This window comes from Zonotrichia leucophrys, chromosome 7 (genome assembly GCF_028769735.1).
Source record: "Zonotrichia leucophrys gambelii isolate GWCS_2022_RI chromosome 7, RI_Zleu_2.0, whole genome shotgun sequence".
In the NCBI taxonomy this organism is placed as follows: domain Eukaryota; kingdom Metazoa; phylum Chordata; class Aves; order Passeriformes; family Passerellidae; genus Zonotrichia; species Zonotrichia leucophrys.
The window spans coordinates 28,437,578-28,462,909 of record NC_088177.1 but is presented as its reverse complement, the minus strand read 5'-3'; the positions used below and the strand labels follow the sequence as shown (position 1 = coordinate 28,462,909).

General features: G+C 35.3%; 1 protein-coding gene across 2 annotated transcripts in view; it reads right to left on the bottom strand.

The window, feature by feature from the left end:
• The window catches only part of KCNH7 (potassium voltage-gated channel subfamily H member 7), a 207,016-nt gene that overhangs the window by 77,628 nt on the left and 104,056 nt on the right, over positions 1–25,332 (bottom strand). For both annotated transcript variants that reach the window (XM_064718538.1, XM_064718539.1), the window contains exon 3: positions 3,414–3,569. In XM_064718538.1, coding sequence (XP_064574608.1) covers positions 3,414–3,569 — 156 coding nt within the window. The remainder of the gene's footprint in view (positions 1–3,413; positions 3,570–25,332) is intronic.

Here is a 25,332-nt window from a genome sequence, read left to right as displayed (position 1 = left end):
GAATTCTATTTATACTCAAATGTGCTCATCAAACTCCTGCAATATACCTTTTCTTTTTAATCTATTATTATCATCATCTGCCAAGCCCAGTGCTGAATCAGAACCTAACTGTGTTAGCCATCATCCTGGCACATAACAAAAGACAGGATCCTTGTACTAGAGAACTTACAAACACTGTTGGAAATATCTGTCAGTATTCAGCTGATAAATTTTTAAATTTTTGCCTATCTAGAGCTAAATGCAGTCATTGAGCTAAACCTAAAAAATGCTACTTGTCTTCCATAGGTCTTAATTTTTTCAGAGGGTCCTCAGACCTTAAACAGATTAAAATCCCTATTTTCTTCACAGCATGAGATGCTTTTTTATTACATTGAATTATGTTATACAGAATCACAGAATGTTCTGAAATGGAAGTATCGCTGAGTCTAACTCCTAAGTGAATGACCCATACAGGGATCAACAACCATCCACAACCTTGATGTTATTAGCACTCTGCTGCAATCAACCGAGCTCACCTCAGTGGCAATTTCTGTCATGAGAAACCCTATGGAAAGTGGTAGCATTCAAAACTGTTGGCTGCAGCTTGCAGAATAGATGCTTTTAGAAAAAAGGAAAGGCTTTTCAAAGTTACACTTGATAAATTTGATCAACTCTTGATTAATCCATTAGAGGAAATCCATTAGAGGAAGGTTGAGAATATGAAAAGTTATCTTATTTTCTAGGGACTGGAAAATAGCTGCAATCTATTTGCTCCCTAATAACTTTTACTTCTTTCCTGCAACCTGACTCAGTCATTTTTTTTCTTTTTTTTTCTCCCCTCTCATGTTGAAAAGGCATTCTAATTTGAGAAATCTCAATCTGAGGAGCTCTGGAAAGAAATCTCTCATGATATGTGTGCTTCTGGGTAGTAGATGTTAATGTAATCTGAAATCTTTTGTCTTTTGTCATTAGCTGTTGCTTTTCCTGGTTGTCAGAGATGCATTGCACTTGCTATGTTTCTGGTTCCCTCTCTATTTTTATTCTCTAAATTGGTTGCTGGCATTTGAAGGGATTTTGTTGCTCCCCCCTCCCCCTGAACCAGTACCTATTACTGTCCATTTTGTATGTGATCCAGTGAAAAGAGATCACCTGATTTACCTGTTTTAAATAAAGTATGGCGATGAAAAACTGTCTCCTGGAGAATCTGCTGTGTACCTTTCTTACGCTGGGAACACGACTTTAAAAATATGTTTTCACTGGTAAACAATCCACCTTTTTTGACTTTTTTTTCTGGCTTACTGGTCTCTCTCTGCCTTTTCTGTATCTCAAGGCTTTTTTCTGTTTTAGTTTAAAACAGCTATTGAACTGTACACAATATCTTGCAGTTATTTCTGGATGTTTTGCATAGCTTGGCCTCTTTCTTGCCAAGAGGAATTTTTGGCTATGTAGCATATTTTGTATCCCCATCCATCCCATCCGGCCCACATAACAGTCTGCTCTGAAACCATAAGCAACTCGGGAGAAGACGAAGCAGCCATGTGCCTGCTCTAGTTTCTGCCAGTTTCTGGCATCTGGCTGTATCCACTAGCAGGAAAATGGTTCAAGTCACCTTTCCTTGCCTCCTTTTGCACCTTGATCTCTCTCTGAGAGAGATCAGTTATGTACTGAGCTTGGAGGTCTGCTTATTTTTTTCAAGAACTCTCAGCCAGGAAATCCCCTGTGTACATGAGGTGTAAATACCATAAAACAAGAGAAGAATGTTTTGACGAAGTGAGGGTATTTTTTGCAGATTTCCTCTTTAGTGGCTTTTCACATTAAAATGCGTCAAGTGATAACACTTGAAAGGGTACTGTGATGTGTCACAGATATGAGAACAAAATGTTCTTTTTCAAGACATGAAGCTCTGTTTTTTCTACCCAATTGGTATTTTACCTTCTATTTTGTCCATAAAACCAAAGTAAGCATGGCCAAGCTGAACAATTTTATCTATGTTATAAAATTGCCTTCTAAATAAAGGAAGGAAGATGTTTCAATCTCAAAAAAACATGGTATACTAAAACATAACCAGAATATGGGTAGGGTTTACGTAATGTATTTATAATAATTTTTTTCTGATGTAATTTTTAAATTTTTCTGATACTCTTTAATAGGATTTTAACAGTATCATTAGCAGAAAAAAAGTGTTATCTTGGTATCCCAAAAAAATCCCAACAAAAGCTGCTGTATTGGTTATTAAAAAGCCGCCACCTCAATACAAAACAGAATAAACAAAGAAAGCATAAAAGCACAAGGCTTTAAATATGTTCTGTATAGACTATTTACAAAGGCTTTTTTAAAAATTTAATATTTGGGGAACAATGATTATTTGCAGGCTGCAAGGTTCCAGTAATGGAAATTTCCTTTGCTACATTCTTATACACCCTGTCATTGTAGGTTTCTATGGATGCTTCAGACACTGTGTTTGCATCAAGAAAGTTCTCTCCTTGCTTCTCACAGTGAGAATTGTACCAGTCTTTATTTCTTAAATAGAGAATTCTGAAGTGTTGATTTAACAATTAGAATACTTATGTTTCTTTATTGTACTAATGTTAAAGATTATCTCACTGTGAAAAGGTATTTTCCAAGTGTTAATGCTCACTGTTAGAGCATGCTGTGCTTGACTAAGAGCTTGTACATGCTCTGTGTACAGATGTGTTCTCGCAGCTCTTGTAGTAAGAGTAGATTACGTGAGTGGCGACGTAAAGCAGAAGGATTGTGTGCTGTTGCTGAACACAGTGAAGGTCAGCAAACGAGCACATGTTCTGCAGATAGTGGGGCAGAAAGCTACACAGTGCAATTGTATAAGAAGTGGACATTTATGTTGAGTTGTCTGATTTTGACAACACTTATGCTCCAGAGTGGAATGAAAGCAAAAGCATTTCCTGTGTATCCACCCATCTACCCTCCATCTTCCAAGTCAATCTAAATACTTCAGTTTGATAAAATCAGAATATTTAATTATGTTTTAACTGATATATTTTCTTATCACATTTCACCAACTATTAATCAAATGACACCATTTAAAAAAATAAAATATAATTATTCAATTTCAAATAAGCTAAGATGAAATATCTGGGCTATATCACAATGCTTTTTTAAGTTTTCCATTTGTAATTGATTTTTGTGAGGGATAATGCATTTCTGTGAAAGATTCTAGTTTTTATGAAGTTATTTGTCCTAGTACTATTCACGAGATCTAGGCTGTTAGTACTACCAAAGATCTGATAGATTATTCTACTGTCATCTTGTAGTAGGTTTGCTACATTTAGCTTCTTATGATTTTGGATTATTGAGTCAGTCAGTGGGATTGCATCCTTTGCTAACCTATTGCCCATGTTGATTATTTTGCCAGATAAAAATAGAAGTAAGCAAAAAAATTTCATTGTGTAACTTACGATTTACAAGTTTCGATGGTAATATTGGCTTGCACTTCTCAGGAGATGTCACATTCTCTTCATCTGTTACATACTCAAAATTAATAATAAACATCATTGCTACTCCCTCTTGATTTTTCACTGGAATTATGTGGGTGTTGCAAATGAAGGTAGATCCTGCAGATGGATTAAAAAAAGAGAACAATATATAAATGGAAGGAAACATAATTTTTTTTCACTTCAGTAAGTCTAGTTACACAAAGAGACAGTGAAGAGTATTTATTTGAATTCAATAATTGAGCATCAAACATATTATTCTTTGATTTAAACAGTAATGTTTTCATAGAAAGAAATACCACTGTTCATAAATTCTTGGAACCTTACCTTTACCAAAAAGCATCTCCTTTGAAATGCCAACTTTACTTTTTGGTTTCTTTTGTTCACTGGAAGTGCCTATATAGATGGACTTGTAATATGGAGACATTTAAACACCAAAAGTAGAAAACTGAACACTGTTCCAACCACAGTCCTTGCGAAGAAAGCAGATCCTGATTCTTCTAAATGTTGAACATTCTTCAAGCATTTGGTTCTATTACACAGGATGAGTCATGCATTAAGTATTTATGGATGTAAATATACCAGTATTCTTATTTTAGCTCTCAGTCTTTTGGGGACATTGGAGAAATGCTTAGACTTGTGTTAAAAATTTTATTTGTTAGTTGTTTTATACTTCATCACAAATATCTTCTAAACTGTGCTAATAATTTTCAATAATTTTCAGAAGGGTTTGAATTAAGTGTTATATACAATTTGAAATATAAATTCAAAAATACCCTAGATTTCACATGTGTGAAGCATACTCTGCCTATACTAAAAGTAGTAGAGAGTGTAAACTTTCAATCCCTCTGGTGCCCTGAATGTTCTTGTTTAAAAACCTAATTACAGATTTAAGGAGTTCTTTGTGTTAACTCTTCCACTAAGGCTTTAGAAGTTTCAGTTGACAAGGTCATTAGTTATGATTTAATTCTTTCTATTAATGTTACAGAACATAGAGGTTCCAAAAATAATGCGATTGCTGTAAGCAATACAATAATGTGCTAAAAACTTCATGCAGACACAACTGTGAGACGGGGTCTTTCTATGATAACTAACGACTGGTTTATTGTACATCATCTGCAATTTAGGCACTCAAATGCAGTAATCACTGAAACTTGACAGCCTGTGCAGTTTGACAAAAACAGATCTTGATCTAGATTGTACACGAGTTTTTTTTGTTTGTTTGTTTCCATTGAGGAGAGAGATAGTATAATTTATATCATTACAACCAAGACCAGATTCTGGCCTCTAATATTTAATGCAGTACTTGCCATAATGTGGTATATATGGCAATTCGAGTTATGCATAAAATTGACATGCTGGCCTTTCAAGTTTTGCAGCTGTAACTTCCATCCATTTAATAAAACAGTTAAGCTGTGGCACTTGCCACAGTTTCCATGGTTACAAGCTCAATGTCTTTAGTAAACAGAAAATAAGCAATTTAAGACCGTTCCATTAGAGCTAAAAATAGAAATGCTGCAGGCCAACCATTGCAACATAGACTGGTTAAACAGAGGGACTGGAGAGAATTCAGAATAATCTTTGTGGTTTTAGTTAACAAATAAAATACATACCAAGTTCAAAAAGTCAAAATTATATTTATTGATTTACTTGGAAGGAAATTATATGTACGGTTTTGGCATGAAAATTTATAGGCTGAGCAGGTATCCCCCAATATCTGGAGGGGGGGCTTGGCTGAGGCGTGCATGGCTTTGAATAACACTGCAGTGGATCAAAGGTTTGTCAGCATTTGCAAAGGATGATGATAAGGACACTTTAAAAACTTTTCTGCTTTTGAAGGCAAGGGTGTTTCAGCTTTTGAAATGCTTCCCACAGTGCTAAGTAATGACACTATTTCCCATTTGTGTAGAACATTCCTCCGTAAAGAATTCACAAACCTCATTTGTACTGTATCTAGGGATTTGCATCTCTGGGGAGATGCAGGAGTTGTTTAACAGTCCACAGCTTAAGAACATGGCAAAAAGAGCAGATGATTGAAAATTTAAGCTGTATGTAGATATATTTCAGGAACAAAATATAGGAAAATATAGTTCATGTGGGGTTTAATTTAGCATGGTTCCTTTGAAGACCAAATACGCCACAGACTAGGCAAGTCCACTGTAGTTCATTAGTCTGAATTTTTCCAAGAAACCCAGGCTTTTTTAGAGGAAAGGAATATTTACATTTTTTGTAATACTGAAAGTGGAATGCTGAAGTTAACCAAAATATGTGTCACAGACACTGTTCCTGACATTGTTAGTGTTTTTCTTTAGTACAGCCACTTCTATGTGCTATACACTTCTCAGTATCTAATTCTGTTAAACGGACAATAAGGAAATACAAAAATCAAAATAGCAAGAATATTCTAACATGATTTAAAAAGAAGAGATGGGTACAAAGAAATAACATTGACAAACCCAAAAGATAAGCTTTGAGTTGTTAGAGTTGATAGCAATAAAGAAATAATAATAAGATTGTTTAGAAACAATCTTATTCAGTATTTGCAGTCTGGCATCCCACTGCTCTTCATTGCACTCAGCATGTTTTTCCTGTGTTGTCTCTATGCTGAATATTTCAAAAGTAATACATGCTTCCAACTGAGCAATAAAAATGGTAATGTAGTTTTTGGAATTTGCATTTCTTATCTAACAGCACCGGGCAAGTGGATGATTCAATGAGAACAACTAAGAAAAAAATACCTTCATAATTAATAAATTCAATAGCCAGCAATATATCTGAATTTTCTCATGATTACTCCTGAGGAGTAATCATGAAATATACCTGTTTTGCTCTCTTGTTATCATCATTGGAGATGATAGAGAACAAGTTAGACATTTTCTTATCAGCTTGAATTCTATAGTTATAGGGACTTGTTTACTTTTATTTAAGACATTGCAAAGCCCACTGTTTCACCTAGTTAAATTAGTGGAAAAAGAATCATATGGGAAGAACAGATTTCACTCCCCTACTTGCTGGATGGATGTGATGTATGATTCCATGGTTATGTATTCAATAGTATGATTTCACAAGACCACACAGCCTTGTGTGAAACAAGTAATTACTAAAATGCATACACAAATGACAATAAATATTTCAGAAATAACGATGTAGGGTATAGTAGAGTTATAGAAGGATCTATCGCACCATTTGAGCAATTCTGATGAAGGAAAACCAATATATCTATCTGTCTGCATGGTGTTCAAAGCTGACTTGCTTCAGAAGATCAGTACAAGGCAGGCAAATCAAGTCAATTAATCTGGTTCATAAACATTTTTTACATTTTCAGTGATCTTGTATGGAAGAATTTTGGGCAGATTTTTATCAGACTGCATCTTCTAGATACAACTGCATTCATTTATTAGAATTTTGGTAGTTCCACTCATAAACAATTTGGAGAAGACAGTGCAGCTAATACAACAGTGAAGACACTCCAAATTCTCATATGAAAAACTCTGACAAGTAAACTTTGAAAAATGAAAAACCCAAACAACTAATTCAATTCAGTCTTCCTGGGAACAAAATCTTCACAGGCCATTTTATAAGCCAAGCTCAAAGGATCTCTGAAAAATGAGGCATTTAGGTAATTGTCCTAATTCTGCAGAATTGCCATGGTTCACACAACAAGAACTTTTCAAAATTCATCATGGTTCTACAGGATGGCTCTGGAATCCTCTTGCCCTGAATGGGTTTTACAGGTGCTATCTGCATTTCACCATATAAAAATTTAGACTCCTGCACTCAGTACAAATTTGAGGACAGCCTCAAGAAGGCGGAGACTGGTTTCAATATATTTTGGAACCAATCTTGGCTCTGTCTGCCATAGAATTTATGACTTCTCAGATATTTTTTGTTACTAGAGCTGCTGTAGACAACTGACTAGGGCTATAGAAAGAAAAATATTGAATGTGTCCTCTGAATGCATGTAGAAATTTCTGGGCAGAGTGACCTCATACCCAAGTTTCCTGGGATTGTGATAATTTTTTACTTCTATGACCTACCAGTCCAGTATAGGTATCTCTACAATCCACAGCCACTTCTGCTCATTTAAAACTGAAGATAACAAAGAATAAATCAAAACATAGCAAAGAAAGAGCCAACAACAGCTTGCCTACTAAACAAGACCAAACACAGTCAAAAAATAGAGGCAGAGACACTCTGCATTTCCAGATCTCGACCGTCCTGTTTCCTGTTTGTCAGCTCTTAATGAAACATGTCTGCAGACCACAATTTTATGGTAATACAGGGACAAGAGAAAGATACTGGATATTCTTTGCACTTTTATAAAATAATCACTCTTTTTATTTTGGAAATAAATACCCTCCAGTTCCCTCAATAGGATTCTCACTTTGTCATCAAAACAAATGCTCAAAATGCCTTCTCTCAGACGCATAAACTTAAAACTACAAAGTATAGTAGAAATGCAATTAAATATATTTCATATTCGATTGTGTATTCAGCTTTGTCTTAATTCTATCACCATTTTATTGAAACGGGGCACAGAAAAGTCCACATAGTTCCTGTTTTGTTAGTAATGTAGTGAAATGTTGTTTTCATAGATTCTTTTTTGACTAGTTACTGTGAAATTATTAGAGTGTGATAGCTATTATAATGCATAGAAACTTATATTGCTGTGTTAAGCAATGTTGACTTCTGTAAATGCAAAGAATGCTATGCATTCCAAAACATAACCAATCTTATTTTGCTGTCCTATGTCCATGTTTATAGCCTTCTTTGTCCTTTCATCATAGCATGGCTTTTGGGTTTTGCCCAGTGTTAATAAGAACTACTCTGGGGAAAGAAAAGAGAGATAATCTGAGGGTGAGTTAATGTGGAAGATCAGAAAACCTTCTCTGTCTTTGCCTGTTCATAATGTAATCTTCATCTTTGGGATGAGGAGCCAAAGCATGGCTTTCTACTGACACCTAGACTTCACAAATTCAATATCCTCTTCCTTCCTAATGGCCAAAAAATGCCATCACTTTCTACTTCTTTCAGCATGGGAATGGTCTTGGAAAAGTGTAATACTTTTCTAGGCAGAACATAAAGGGAATTTAATGAAATTAAATTTATGTGCTAGTCTTGGAAAAGGAGATACTGTCCTGCTTTGTGCAGACATTCAGGAAGTCTGAGACGGGGAGCTTTATCCACCATTCTCAGCATACAAGTAGTAACAAGCCCCTTAGGACCATATGAAATGCAGTTAATGAAAGTCTTGTTCTCTAGCCTAAACTGCTGTTTATAATCCATTTTGTCACTAAATGCTGGCAGATAAAGGACATAGACAAGCTTTTAATATGGAGTGAGGAAGTCACAGGAACTGTGAGGTAGAGGAATTACTTGGAAGGCAAGGTGGGAAGGGAGATACAATATCTTGTGAAATAAAGCTGCTGCTTGCACAGAGCTGCTAAGACTTTAACATTCCTGAAATGCCCTAAAAATTGGGAGAATATTCATATTTTATACAGCTTTGTGTGAGATGTAATTCTGGCTTTGTTTCCTGCTGTTCCATAGCTACTTTCAGCCAAACTTTAGAAAAATTAATAGAAGCCAAAACCTTTGTTTTTCCAATGTGTTGTCAAGGTTCTAGTAAAATTTTAAAGACTTCTTTTAGAAAATAAATACTGTGAATGGTGCAGAAGAATGCACCTGAAATTGACTGGTTGTAATTTATTAATGAGACCAGTATAGCAAATAATTTTTTATTCTTGAAAGATTACAGACAAAGAAAAAGAAATTGAAAGAAAAACAGTGCCCAGGGAATATTTGCTCTGCTTTGTGTGGTTTTTGTGACTTATCCGTGAAGAAAGTTCTTTCTTTTATGCTTAAAATTCAGAAGCCTATTTACCCCCACTTTGAAGTCCACTCTAAGCAAACACTGTGTTAGGTGATGTTTAGTTGGCATTTAAGGACAATTGCACTGGGGATGTCTATTGAATATTCAAGCAAAGCCAGTTTGTCAAATAATGAGGCATGATGTGTGTTGTGATGTGAGGACTCAACATGACCAATCAAGGACTGAAAATCCAATTCTTTCTCTTTCTATTCAAGCATAAGCCAGGAACAATGCAGTATGTCATAAGGAATATTGTTTTAAACAATGCAAACTTTCATGCTCTTTCTAAAATTATGCTAAGAAGTCTATTCCTGTAATGCTGTGTTGGAAAGAGTCATGCAAAATTTCACATGGTTTTATGTTAAAGGGCTCCTTTAACAGCAAATACCTTTGCAAATCTATTTTTATGTTAACTAAAACTAGGATTTATTAACAGATTTTCACAGCTTAGTCTTCTTGTTTATACAATACAAATGAGTGGAAGAAGGACTGAATCTGCCCTGAGAATATTTCCCAGCACTTTGTGATGTAGAACTATGTCTCTGGAGACAGATACCACATAATTACTTGTTCAATTCAGTAACAAACCCATGAGAAAGATATTGGACAAACGCTTTTGTCTGTTTGTACCTGCAGCTTTTTGAATCTTTGCAATTGATGTAATTTATTTAGACCTTTGGAGACATCTGATTTGTAAATACCCCATTTAAATTTTGTCACAACTTTGGCTTATAGGAAAGAATTACCTTTGGATGCTCCTTTCTTTCCTGCCCATCATTTGTTTTGTAGCTGCACACATAAGGAATAGAAGAAAACTTGATGCTAAGACTAAAGATGACTATATTGCTAAGACTAAAGATGACTATATTGGTAGCCACAAAAAGCATCCAATTGGTAGTACTGGTGTAATGGTGTTATTGGTGTATATATATATATATATATATACTGGTAATTGGTGGTACTGGTACAATTTTACTTTCTTCTAAAGGTGTTAAGACTGAAACATGAAAAGGATTTTAATCAAACCAGCATTAAAAATGAATGAAGAAATTAAGGATAACTCAAAGAAACTCTTGATCCCATTTTCAAAATTGAATTAGTAGATAGCAGCCCCATAATATTAAACTGTGTCTCATAAATTTCCATACAGAACTTTGGGCAATGGGTTATACAATTCTCTTTATCTTTCAACTGTATCTTCTGAGCTGTATGTCACCATTTTCCAATTCCATCTGACTGAAAATGAGCCACCATGAGTAGCAAGGATGGGAAATTCACATGCTTCCTATATCTGTGTGATTGTCTATTCTGAAAGACTCAATGCAGAGAACAATTAAAAATAGATGTTAGATTGAAATGTATTGTATCCCTTTTCAATTGAATAGCTATGTTTAAGGGGGATGGGTAGAGACAAGAAGAATGTATTTGGCTGACATTTATTAGGGACCTTACAGTGATTAAATGAGACCTACTTCCTCTGACATTTCACTCCACCCTCCTTAGCAAATATTCATTCTGTCACTGAAATTGTTGCTGATACTAAGATTTGATTTATAGGACCATTTAGATTTTGTAAGGTATTAAGTTACACTGTTTAAAGGTGAGGGAAGAATTGTTAAAGTAATAAACTAAGAAAAAAATTGACCTCTGGAAACTGTGGACATGTTCATTACTGGACTGGCAAATATGAATATCTTATTTGCTTTCCTTTTAATCCCATTTGTAATATAATATAAATTGACAGATAAATACTGTTCAGGAAATGCTCATTCCAGCATTTCTTAGGCTACTGGGTTGCTAAAATTGTTGCTAACATCCTAATTATAATATCTACACCTACACTAATAAGCTATAGTGATTAATTGAAATGTTGAAAACATTTTGTATGGGAGGAAAATTTCCTGCTTTGTTGTTTAAGCTTATCTATAAACATGTACAGAAGATACAGAGCAGTTAAATATTTGGCAAGGAAAGAAAAAATGAAATTAAGTGAAAAATACATAAGCAGTGGCACATGCATAAAGAAAAGACCAACAAAAAAAGCATAGAGTGAAAAATGTTGAAAACTGTACATGGAAGGTAAAGATTTGTTGAGATTCCAGGCTGCCTGTAGAATAACTCTATTGAAATCACAGCTGGGCCAGAAATTGCAAGTTAGGCTTTCTTCTTTCTGACTCTGCTCACCTTAAAAACTACATTTGAGTTTTGTCAGAGGGGTTTTGTCAGGAGCTTGGAATGAAGTCAGGAGGCCTGGTTCTGACAGCCAGTCTTGAACACTCAAGCTGTTCTTTCTCAGAGGTGCACTCTTTGTACATACATAGTGGGGGGAAAGCTGGATCTGAAATAGTTTTCTGGATGAGTTCTCATTACTGGAAGTTTGGAAAGAGGGTATGCAAAAACATGAGTGACACTTGGAATTTTCCAGCCCCTAAACCTAATCTAAAATCTCTTACATGTTGTCTTTTTCTTCCAAAAGTATGTAGTGTTACTTTTAAAAAGCAATGTCTCTGAGTTGTTAATGGGGATATTTCTGTCTCTGCATATACAGTTGAACATTTTGGGCCCAGATCCTTGCACCTGTGTAAGGTTTCTGAGTGCACTGCACACTGTATTACCTGACTAAGAAGTCAGACATGGAAGGTCAGGGCAGATTGCACAAAGGAGTACATCTATAAAAAGAACTTATTTAGTAAGCCTGTAAACGCTTTGCAAATCAATTGTCAAATAACTGAGGAAGATTTTTCATTCTTTTGTGTTGTATATGTGGAAGAAGCAAATCCAAGGCTTTGTGTCTTATTTGTTTTGCAGACAACTTAATGAATTTCACAACTGAAGATTTTAACAGGGAAACATTGCAAACGGTGCTATTTTAGAAAGAAAGAAACTGAAATATTTCACTGAGAAATTTTCAAAATTAATTATTCATTCTTTTTAAAGGACAATATTAAAAAGTGATTTTTTTCTACATCACACATGATTCCTGTGAGAGAAAATTTTTTAAATGTGTGTTTTACTGAAAATATATTAAGAAGTAATTTTCAGGATTAACAGTGAATAGCAAATCCCACTTTCTCAATGGTGTGATGCACTTAAACTGAGGTCTTTTTAAAAGAAGACTTTTTTTTAGATACCACAGTGTGGATATACTTGACTAGTGTTTTTGGACTAGTCATGTCATTGGACTTCGGTCAGTACCAATTGAGAAGGGTCAGTGATGATAGATCAGATTCATCTCTAAAATTGAAGACGTGGGTTGAAAAAAAATATTTACTTGGCTCAAATAATAATAATGTGCAGTATGTTTTTAGGGGTACCAATAGGCATTTGTATTAGTTTAATCAATTTTCAATAATTTTTCAGTCTTTGTCAAGACAATTTTATTTAGGGAAGGTCATAGTAGGAATTGCATTATTCAGCAGAACTATGTGCAATTAGAATAGGTTTGAAAACAACTGGACTTCATTATGAAAATGCTTTGATTTTTTTTAATTTACATTTTCAGTAAGATTATTTAAATCATTGCACCAAACAAATACCAGAGGTATAGTTCAAGGTGAAAAACATTGGTAGGACACATTTTCTCTCACATTTTTCAACAGAAAAACAAAGAATTGCAGAATTGTAAAGCCTGTTTAAATACATTTTGTGAAAATTTCAAATTTAAATATACCTTAAACATAAATCTTTGCAAAAACAATGAGGTGAGAAATAATGGCTCTAACATCTAGCATCTTATTTTTAGTTAGTTGGCCAAGAGTTAGCAAATATTTAATTACATGTGGTAAAATTAAAGATGTCTTTTTTTTTTACTTTTCCCTCTCAATTTTTCTCTATTTCCACCTCTCTAGTCCTTTTTTTCCCCCCTAGATATTCTTTTCTAAACCCTCATTAAAAGCTATGCACCTCTGGGCATTCAACTGAGAAATGTCTTATTATGTTCATGAGAAATGGAATCTCAGGTTTGTTGAATATTGCCCATTTTGCAGAAAATGTGCAGACTAAGACTTTTTTTGTTAAAGTAACCTCATTTATTTTCCCAAATTAAACTACATAAACTATTTTAAGAACTAACTGAATAATGTTGAAAAGCAGAATGCAACAGAAAAAAAAAAAAACAAAAAACCAACACCAAACCACAAAATGAAACCCACAAAATCCCACCAATAACTCCATTTTTGTAATATGTTTCATTTATTCAAGGTGTTGGTCCAGAATACAATATGAAGTAAAAGAGTGATCCAGATTCTGTCCTCACTGACACTCTGCCATTTCAGGGAGAGTATGGGGTTTTTTTGTAATACAGTTATTAAAATATATCAAAAAGAAGAAATCATTAAATGGTCATACAGTACGAAGGGTGATACAGAAAAACAGATCAACAGCAGGTCCCCTGAGGCAAAAGGGAAATGCTGTCATTTCTGCAAATTTTCACAAGTGCAATGTACATTCAGTTCCATTGGCCAGGTGAAAGGAGTACCTAAATATAGGTGCTTTTCTTATTGAAATCATACCCCTGGAAAATCACACTCATGGAAACATATCTTTCCTGATAGTTTCTAAGTGAATTGATCATGAGTAGGTTGAAATACACAACCCCAAGCTTGTAGAAAAAAAAATTATGTCATTGTATACAGGGCTAGATTAAAAGTCATTGTGTGCCTTACAGTGCTTTACTGCAATCCAGTAAAATGTATCTAAAGGGGAAGAACGGCCAGACACAAAATGAGGGATTCTTATTGCATGCAGTAGCTATTGTAAGGTCATGATAACAGGGACAATGTAGAAACTCTCTTCAGTGGGAAAGTCAACCCAGACATCTGGTGGAAGTAGTCAAGATACTTGGATCATAAAACAAATGGATAAAACCTCCCAGGACAAAAAAGTAGTGATATTTGGGAGTTCTTTTCAACACAAAATCATGGGATTTTGAATGCATATTAATAAATGTGGTGGGAGGTCTATGTACAGAAGGTTTGTGAAACACACTAGCAAAATATTAAACTTCTTGTAAAAAGAAAAAGAACCTGTTTCCTGGTGCAAAATTTCCAAGCCAAACATAATGTATTTTTAATTCAAGTTCTCATTAGAACGGATAAATATGAATAACTTACTGGACTAGAAATTCACGGCTGCCCTAGGGGTGGTTTTCATGACCTGATTGCAATCAGTTTAGACAAAGAACAATCCCAAGCAGCAAAATAGTGGTCCTTCTAAATGGGTAATTTTCTATGGTTGAGAAAAATGTAAGCAGAAATAATTGGGAGGAGAAGTCAGACAAATACATGAATGAAAAACTGCAATTCTTAATGAGAATGTTAAATAACTAAAGAGTAGCAGTTCAAAAGTGCTGAAGATCTTAGCAAGTCCACCTGCACTGAGTGCAAAAGTAAGGGTAACAAATAGGGATTAAAAGCTATATAGTGAATGGAGAATAGAGGAAGTAAAGACACATCTGTGGAAACTGAGAGGTATGGAATGTCTCAAGTGGACAGAGGAATGATACAACTAAGAGACTAATGAGAGTAAGTGGATACTCTCATTAAGGAATACAAGAAGCAAAAAAATAGCTCCAGTAATGGGAAGAAATTCTTTACTGTGAGTGTACTGAGGTTCCATAACAGGTTGCCCAGAAAAGCAATGGATGCCCCATCCCTGGGGTGTTCAAGGCCAGGCTAGATCGGGCTCTGAGTAACCTGTTCTAGTGGAAGGTGCCCCTGCCCATGTCAGGGGGATTAGAAGGAGAATCTCTCTAAGGTCCTTTCCAACCCAAGCCTTTCTATGGATCTATGATTGTGCCAACATCCATAAAAGGGATACTGTGGGGATGAAACGACTGCATGGTAGTGAGAATGACATCAGTTGTAAGCAAAATAAGGAAGGCAACCTGTGATGTTAGATTAATTTAAGAAAGAATACCTGACAGGAATGTAATTAATGTCACCCTGTGTGGTGATGCAGACATTCTTAATGGACAAGAAATCTCATTTTATATTTATATTCTTTGTATAAAAACTCCAACCAAGTAGTCATTACAGACAAATGCATTTGTAAGGTAGTCTACTGATTTTTATGCAATATTCTAATAAAGTAATAGAACTAAAATTGTAAAAAAGCTCATTGCATGTTTTACAAATTGTCAGAGAGCTTCTGAAAAGTCATTAATGGAGAATGACAATTCAGTGCCAGTTTCTACTGGAAGTCCACAGAAATGACCACATAGCATTAATTTGCTTTGCAAAGATCTGAAGAAAATATAAAATCCTTCTATGAAATGCATGGATGCTTCATAAACCAGTTGTGAAGTGGCTAATGATGTTCTAATGAGTCAAAATAGAAGCATTTAAATTATTCTGTAAGTGGGACATAAAATGCAAAAAATGCAATATTAAATGGTAGATTTAGTCAGACAGTTAAAGAACCAGGGCATGTAGGCTGAAATGTAAAAAGATAGCTATAGCCTGGAATGTTCTATCTCACAAAAGAAATAATAGGATAATATCTAAGAATGGTGAACAGAGCCTGAATAAAGAAATAGAATAAGAAGTCAACCTTTCCCTATATATATGGCACTTAGGGGACTAAAACTGGATTGCTGCATACATTTTCTGGCATCTGAATTCTAAAAGTCCATTGAAAAAATGGAAGGGGGCATAAAAATGACCAGAGGAATAGCATTCTTCAGAATGGTGCCACTGACATCTTTGAGATGTCAATCTTTGTTGTTTAGTGAAAAGTGGTTTGAGAAGTGACTTGCATTAAAATCAGTAGCTTCATGGAAGGAGTACTGAATACTGAAGAGATGTTGAGTCTAGCAGAAAGAACCTGAACGTTTAGAAGTTAAAGCAGATAGTTCAAGCTGTGTCCTCTGGATACACAGGGTAAGAGGAAGCAGCTCTTATGTCTCTCTTTTAATTCTTAAATCAAGACTGGAAGAAACAGAAAAGTCCTTTCATTCAACAAAACCACCTATGTAACATTCATCTTCATAAAATTCTAATGTTTCTTCTCAATATCTCATTTCAATCAAGGAGGAATTTAAAGCTTCCTGTCTCAATTTTGCTCTGAATACATAGTGCTCCACACAGCAAGATGCTGCTTCTGTCCATCCTGTACTTGGAATTAAAATTTCATATGCTCTGATTATTCAATTGGTAACATTTCAAAAGCTGTTCATGATTTTGTCAGATTTCAGCGTTCTGATCTAAGTAAGATGTGGAATCCCAGTGGAAGCAATGCCAAGTGACATGGGAAGAATATAGAGAATACACTTGGCACTGTAGGAAGACATTTTGTGTGGTCAAACTTCAACTGGAGATTTGACCAGTCCTGATAGATCCCTTCCTATGCATCATTCTGTGTTCAATGATTCCATGGGATCCCATTTGAGCATGTTTTGGCACATCCATTTGTAATTGTGGTGTAGCAGTGGATTAAATTCACAAAGCATGATTCCTAATCTCTTCCTCGCTCCTGCTCATGGACATAGCAGCAGATGGCTGTGGATACACATGCCTGTTTTTCCCTCAGATACATCAGCAGTGCTAAGTCAGTACTCTCCAGGGCAATGTGTGTGGAGGTGCTGTGCCTGTTTTTCTCATTTTCTCCTCATCAGCAAAGGGCAGCAGCTCCCAATACTGGCCCTCCCAATAATGGTTGCTGGAGAATGTGTTTGACTGTCTGGGCTGCATTCATTGCTCAAATAGCAGTTTCCTGTCTCCTTTAGGAAAAAGGCACAGGACAGATGGTGATGCAGGGTGAAAGCACTGCCAGTGCAAAATCGTTATCATTAAATACATCTCCCCACAAATAATACATATTTATCTGTGAAAATGAAATCTCCCCTGTGAAATGTTAGAACTTTCCTTTGCAATAATTCTTTTAGAATAAAAGCTCTTTTTATCTACTAGCAACTCCACCTGATTAACTATGAGCGTAACTGTTCCTGGACATGGCAGTGGAATTTATTCTTTATTTTTGAAAGTAAATCCAGCTTAACATCCCCTAACCTTCACAGAAAGCTCATGTTCTTAGGTTGGAATCGTGCCCTTAGTATCCATACTTGATGGCTTCACATGATGTCCTGACTACCCATATGTATGTCCATCTGTTAGGCTGGCATGGTGCCCTCCCACAAGTTGCTGGACTTTGGCCCTAGGACACGGCTGAGGACTCAATGCTTACTTAAATACTTATGTGACTTCCTGTCTGCGTGGGCGTGTGCGTGTGTGTGCTGTAACCCTCCTGCTTCTAATGGACAGGATGGAAGGTATTTGCTTAATTTGCTTCAGGCAAAACAGTCTAAATGTAACCCAGAAGGACTTTAGATAGGGATGTTTTTGATCGAAAAATGGTAAGCAATTCCATGGAGTGAGTTGGATTTTCCAAGCTGGGTATGTAAATCTAAACAGTTTACTAGCAAAGCATTACTTTTTCTGAGGAAGAAATGCAAATCCTACAGAGGGGGAAAAAAAAAGTCAGTGGTAAATAGTAATTTTGAGACAGACCATTAACAGAAACAAGAATGAAGTTTTCATGTGCTAAACACTAAATGGAGGTGGGTTTAGAAAGGTATCCTTCCTGAAAGAGCCAGAATTTTGAAAGTTTTCACATAGTGTTTCATCTTGCTTATCATGATTTTGCTTTGCTAGCTTTGTTTTACAAGTTGAAAAATTGTGCTTTTCTTATCAACTGCTTCTGGGAGGCATCCAGTTGGTAGCACACAGCCAGGCTCAATCCACATAAGGAAAATGTGTAATTCCAAAGTCCTGTCTCTGCAAACCCTAGAGCTATTGACTCAGGCTCTCCTCCAGGAGGTGTTCTGCCTGCTGTATTTCCTTTGTATCACACATGCATGCCTCCTCAGAGATCCTATTAGGCTGTAGATCCCTTAGCATCTCTTGTCAAATTTACTACACAGCATACACAGTTTTGACTTCTGATTTACCACTGGGACAACAGAGGAAAGGAAAAATATAGATGCCGTAGAGGATTTTCTGGGGCAAAATCACTTAAAACCCAAATGAATATTTTTGCAAACGAACACAATTTTTCCTGAGATATATTTTCTAATGTTTCCTGGAAGATGAAACTTTGGTTACTGCTGACAGAAAGACTGTGCTCTGCCTCATAAACTCTTGTGGGAGGTTGTGGCACATTCACCCCACTCACAAACCTTTCTGTGGGAAAATGAATGAATAACACTCAGAGTTTAAGGTCTTTTGTTTGTCATCTTGACTTTCAATTTCCTGTAACAGTCCATCAACTTTGCCTGGACATCTGTTTCAAATGCCTTACAGTAACTTGCTTAAGACATAACATGCTTCAGGTACAGTGCAAAGTGGAATTCATAACACTAAATGATGCAGCGTTCACAGCCACAGCCCACTCTTGTCAATCTGCATGTTCCATGTGCTGGTTCTTAAGACAACTTTTAGTTTGTTTAGGAATCTGTGTAAGGAATTAATTCCGCTTATAATTTTGTTCTTTTTTAAATGGGCTAAATTGTAATGAAATCCTGGCTAATAATCAAGAATAAAAATAGTTGATGCTAAGTCATCATGTGTCCAGTTTTGAAAATAGCCTTTTAGCAGAAACTTGTCAAATATAAGTCAAAGCATATTTATCTCACAATAGAATTTAAACCTTGTTGATTTGGAAGTTTAATAACTCTAGACATTGGTTATCTTTCAGCTTGCTGAAATGACGACCCTTAGCAACTGAGCAATGCTTACTAGTATTTTCCAAGCATCTCCACTTTAGATTTGCTGCTTCTATTGAACATCATAAAAAGTAGGGATGTGTGACTTACATGAAACTACTTAACTCATGTAAATTAGTGCCTGGCAATAAAATAAAATAAAAATTAAGGACTTCAGTGTTTTACCTGTACAGTGCCCTTGAACTTACACATATTGAAATAAATGCCCAGCACACATACTATACACAAAGCACTGTAAGGCCAAGATTATCTGATGCCTTTTATTGTGTAACTGTCCTGTTTTCTGCTGCATTGTTCAGCTCGAATTTTTAGATTGGTTTTTTTTCTTCCAAAACTCTACCTTTGTCGGAGTGTTGTGTAGAATCAGTAAGTTATTAATCATAACAAGACACGAGGGCATTTATGATGAGGAACTGGAAACAAAACTTAACTTCAGGTATTCTGAATTATCTTCTACAGGTTATGGATGTATCTCAGGGAAAATGGTCCTAATAGGCAATAATTAAATACCCTATATGAATTACTGAATAATTCATTCATGATATGCAAGACAGAGCAGTTAAAAAGAAAAGAATAGTAAAATAATAATAAGAAACATGAGTGCAGAAAATAAGAGTCAAAACTTCACATTAGAGCTTCATCATAACATTAAAGTTTGGTAGATGAACTCCAGATTTATTTTCTTAAATGACTGAGATTACTTTATTTTTTTAAGATTTAATGAGTTGCATAGATTTTATGTCCTAATTGAGTCACCTTTACCACAAGAAATAAAAATGTGTAAATTACATTCTATTCATGTAATTTCTGACAATTTTTAAACGGTCTATTTATTTTAAGGTAATAATTTTTTAATATACACAATATGCATTTTTCTGTGGGGTGAAAGCATTACAGTCTATTGTAAGCTCATCCTTTTCAAATTGCAGTAGATAAATCTGTGGTAATCTCCTTTGCAAGTATGCCATAGAACATGTTATAAATACCACAAGAAGGGCAAAATTTACTGTGCAGTAAAGGTCAAAGTGATAAAACCAATAAAGGGTATAATGAAGCCCATTGGCTGTGATTCAGCTGGACACTTAAGTAGATGACAATTTTTTAGCTTGTGAGAAGTCCCATTGACTTAAGTGTCCTGCTGAATATGTCAACAATTTAGCATTTGTGCAGTACTTTGTTTATCTTTATATTATTTAAATATTACAATTAAAATCTTAGCTTTGTCCAAATATCTGAAATGACAGTGGCAGAACTGAAGTTTTTACTAAGCCCCTTGAGAATATGAGAAATTAATGAAGATTTTAAAAAAAATATTTATGAAAAAAATCCATCCATATAAACATGTAATTTGAAGTCAAATTTGTATTCTTGCCCTGGCTTCTTTCTACTATTGAAAAACTTGTAGTTAGGAGTTTGCTCCTCATATTTAATTTTTACTTTCATCAGGCGTTGCCTTCAGGAAAGGCAGAGGCAGGCGGGCGAAGCCCTGTCTGTTTGCAGGGCAGCCCCAGAGATGGTGGGGCTCAGTGTCTGCGGCAGGATGGTGGCCATGCCCTCCCCGAGTGCGGCTGTGCCATGGGGATCAGCAGAGTGTCTGTGCTTGGGCACTCAGCTCTCAGTCTGTGCTTGGGCAGACAGCTCTCTGGGCTTACTCCAGTCTCTCTGCTTCTCTTTACGGCTCATTCCATATGTCCCTATAAATCTGGATATGAGGAAACTGTAGCAATCCCTTAACTCAGAAAAAAGTCATGCTTTGTGCCCCAGGGCAAAGTGATATCAAATCAAGTCTACTGGTGTCCATGCAGCAGAAAATTTAATTCAGTTGAAGGTTTTTTGAAATCAATTTCAGTATCCAAATGATGAGCTTATTTTCTTTTTGTTATAACAGATCTTGAATGATTTGCTTTTGGTCTGTGTAAATGTGAGACAGGATTTCATACCTATGCTGTGCATTTTCAAAACCAATGTCACAATTGCTTTGTGTCCCTCTCAAGATTCTAAACTAGGCTAAAGACTGGCTGAAAGTTATTACAGAAATATTTTCATTTGAGAGAAATGAAATTTCATTCATCTTCATTTTTGATTAATGTAGAAATTTCATGACATTATCTAAGGAGAACTTCTTACTTTTTCTCGGAAATAGAACCAAATAAAAGTAACAAATAATTTTTTTGGGGGGCAGATTCTTTTAAATGGGAATTACTAAACTGCTACAGGGCCAGGTGTAAGTTGTTCACAATTTATCCCTTCCTTGTATTTGCTGGATTCTTTGATTGTGCTTCATCTCTCATAGTACCTTATAATGTAGTAATTCGTGAATTGGCAAAGTACTGTACAAATGTTTCAAAAAACCGTAAATCATCCAAACTTACTATGGCCGAGGAAACAAAATAATTCTCTATGCATTGTTTTGATACAAATCTAAATAAATGTTTCCATTTCTTCTGAATGGGAAAGTATAAATTTGGACTGTCTTTATTAAACATTAATATTTTTCCATTACTTTTCTCCTCTCCAAGAAATTTTACATTAGCTTCTTTTAGACAGGCTATATATATAGTCTATATGTATTTTGTATATATAGTATAAATGTATTTGTGTATGTTTGGGCTTCCTTTGGTTTTATTATGCTTGTGTACCTGAGAATGACAGCAAAATACTGATTTTAGTAGATTGTACCTGTGCTGTACAGTTGTAAATAATGTCGAAATTTGCATCCCTCAGCTAGGGCAAAAGTTCTGGTGAAAATCTGTCACTGTAAAAGTCAGGCTGTTTTCTTTTCTTGAGCAACTCTGAAGTCAGAAGGCTCAAGTGCAGGATGACTCTAGAATAAGTATACAAACGCTTTTGAAGAAACATTATGTCACATTAGAAAATGCAAGTCTATGTACTTTTGGAGTAGCACATCATTACTCTTCCCTTGTTCAAGTTTATTGTGTGGTCTGGCTAATCTAGTGCTGCTACTGCAATGGACGTCTAAAATTCCCTTTCAACCCTGTGCTGCCATTTGACACCCAAGAAGAGCAGAGAGAATAATTTCACTAAGTCATAACTAGTAAGGGAAGCAAAGACGTGGATGAAAGTAGAAATCAATCTTACATGAGAAAAAAGATTAGGAACACAGCATGTTCTGCAAGCCAGCAGTTCTCAGGCTCTGAGGGAAGTCTAGCAAGCATTACAGATTGAGTTGTCTGGAAAAGTCAATGGAAAAGAAAAGAAAATCCTCTCTCTTCCTTGCCAAAGTCTATTGCCTAAACCAAGGTAAGCATTAATCAAAATTAAAGTGTGCCTGCAAAGAAAAAAGTCAGTTCAGATCCAACTCAAAATATATTCTGCTAATCCATCCATTACTCATGTTAGCATGCTAGCATGCCCAACTCAATTTTTATGCTTTGCTGGAATTTGCTATTACAGATTGATATTAATTTAACAAAAATACTTTGTAGGTTATTATTTTACCTTGTTTAAATTCCCATTAAATAAATATTTGAGGGATGGTGCAACAGACCATAGAAACACTTTCATGGTAATTCCTCCCCAAAGAATCTAAAAATTATATTATTTGCCCATGAGGCTTCCTTTAAGTGGTAGTAAAATGCATGCAACAAAAACCCTATTTAGGCATTTGCTGGCATTCCATCATTGCTAAAATGTATTTTAGAATAATAATTGTCATGGCAAGGTTTTAATCAGCAGTATTTTAGACTATGTTATATACATCTTAGTCTTAAAAATTTCTGTCATTGGATCACACCAGTGACAGTACTTCATGAGTTTTGTTGCAATGTAAAATATGTGCCTTGTTTTAAGTTGTTACCACCACAAATGATATTTGAAGTGATATTCTGTGTCAAATTTTGACAAAGACTGAAGTTCTGCTCCTTTCAGTGGTATTACAGATGTGGAATTACAATTGAATTTTGCCTGTAATGCTCTCCTAAAACAGGAGTCTTTAAGTGGCAGAACTGTGCAACTCCTTGAGTAGCATAAGCCCACGAACAGATACTGGCATGCAAGAAAGCTTCATTCTTTTCACCTTCTATCTGACTTTTTTGTAATATGAAAATAAATATTCATTTGTTAATATAAAAATTCATAAAAGACATAAATATGCCTTTTAATGACAGTGATATATAACATTTAAAGTCAAAGTACATCAGAGGACCAAAAGCAGTAAATGCTGCCCGAAGTATAGACTAAATTTACTCTAATGAGTGAGGTGATGTGGATGGGTAGAGTGGATCTTTATTTCCATTTGTTGTCTGTATGAACTAAGCTTTTGGAATATGTTTGCAGTTGAAAATCTTTAAGTTGGTATAAAAGTTGGCAGAAGCCAAAGACTAGCACTACAAACCTATACATTGAGAAGCTGGATTACTTGAACAGTCTAAATTAGCATATGTAGTCTAAAGTAACATATGTGCATATATTGTTGGTGGAAATTTTGGAGATCTATTAAAATTTTAAAAAAGGGAATATTTATAAATACCTCATGAAATATAATAGAGATAACTTTATCTAATGGTTTGCTACATCAGAAATGCAAAGACTAGTACTAGTACACTTGAGGACTAATTTTTTACTTGACTGATCTTCAGACCTGTTCCTACAGAAATATCATGTGGGTTATATCTTGATGCAATACTCAGAAGGCAGGGAAATGAAGGTAGGAATACAATACTTTGCTAAAGGATGTTTGTATTCTTTCTATTCACTAATCCTATCCTTTTGCCTGACACAAAATTAATAATTTTGGGTTTTTTTCTGTTTTGTTGTTGCCTGTATTTACCATCCACATGAAGAGTAAATATGACTGTTTTATCAGCTGTAAATCAAGTGTCACTTTACAGCTCGAGTCCAGTCCAGTGTATGGGCTCTGTTCCAGTTTGAGCTAGGATGCCCTGGACTAATATCATCCAATACGTATTTCTTTTCACATGGCAGAGGCAGCATTCTTCCTAGTTTCTTAGAATGCTGTGGGTGGGAAGTCAAAATGTGCTCTTCAAATGTCTTAGGCCTAATTTTATAAGCTGACATGGTATTTAATGCAGAGAAAGACAAATTTATATTTTTATAGTAAACATTCAATTATGTCTAATTCCTTCTAGTCCTGAACTCTTCATACTTTTGTGCCTGCATTGGAACACAATATTGAACATCAGCAATTGTCATGCACTAAGGTACAAAATGTGAATAACTGTCTACATTATTTTTCTGACTCACACAGGGTTGTTTTAAGTTGTCCAACACTATTTAATACATCATTATTTAAAATTTTCCCTTTGCAACTTCATCTGCCAGAAATATTCAGCTTTATTCACACCCTCAGGAAACACAAGGAGAATCTTCTACACAGTCAAGATATATTGAAATTTTGCCTCTACCACAGACAGAATATTCCCTAAGGGGCAGCATAACATCTGTGCTTTCTGCCAATGTGAGAAAACTGGTCATGCCACTGAAAAGCAACGGTGGTGGCACATGCAATGTACCTTGTCCACCAACCTTTTTCTTTCCACTGAATAAAAGAAATGAAAATTATCTTGCAAATCAGCTTTCACAAATAAAGTTTCTCATCTGTTTGATGAGATGGAGTAAGAAATAATTTCCTTGATAATTTTCTAGGTGAGAGACTAAGTCCTGAAAGAAGAATCTTAAAACAAAAGAATATATTGGTTCCTCTCCTAGAAAAGTTGGGGCCATGTTAGGAACTAAAATAATAACAACACTTATCCTCTCATAACCAATATATGCTGGTATGAAATATAAGGTACTAGCTAAAACTTTAAAATTACTTCCCTGTTACCTTTATAGATAGTTTTAAAAGTTAAAAATTAGTTCCTCAGAGTAAAGGACTCAGAGTACAGTGCCTAAAACTCAGATGTGCTTTTGAAGTGGTATTTTCACAAATGATGCAGATAGCTAAGTCTGCCTGAATATCTCATTGCAATTAAATGACAGTTCAGTGAATGGAAGTTAACTGGTAAATTCCCCTGTCTGCTCTTGTACCCTTCTGTTGTCTCAGATTCCTAAATTTATTGTGGATTATTTTTTCTTTATCTGCTATATAGCGTGGTCCTCTTCTGACAGGTTGATCTTGAACAGTCATTATCCTGCCCCCAAGAACTTCTGCTATGATGCAATATCATATTTACTAACTTCCACACATGAACAGCAGATGGTTGGAGCTGAATACACATAAACATGTGTGACTGTATGTTTCCAGCCTTTAGCTCTGTTTAACCCTTCAGCAGCTCTTTGCCTTTGCCATTTAACAGTCTTGTTTTGAAATG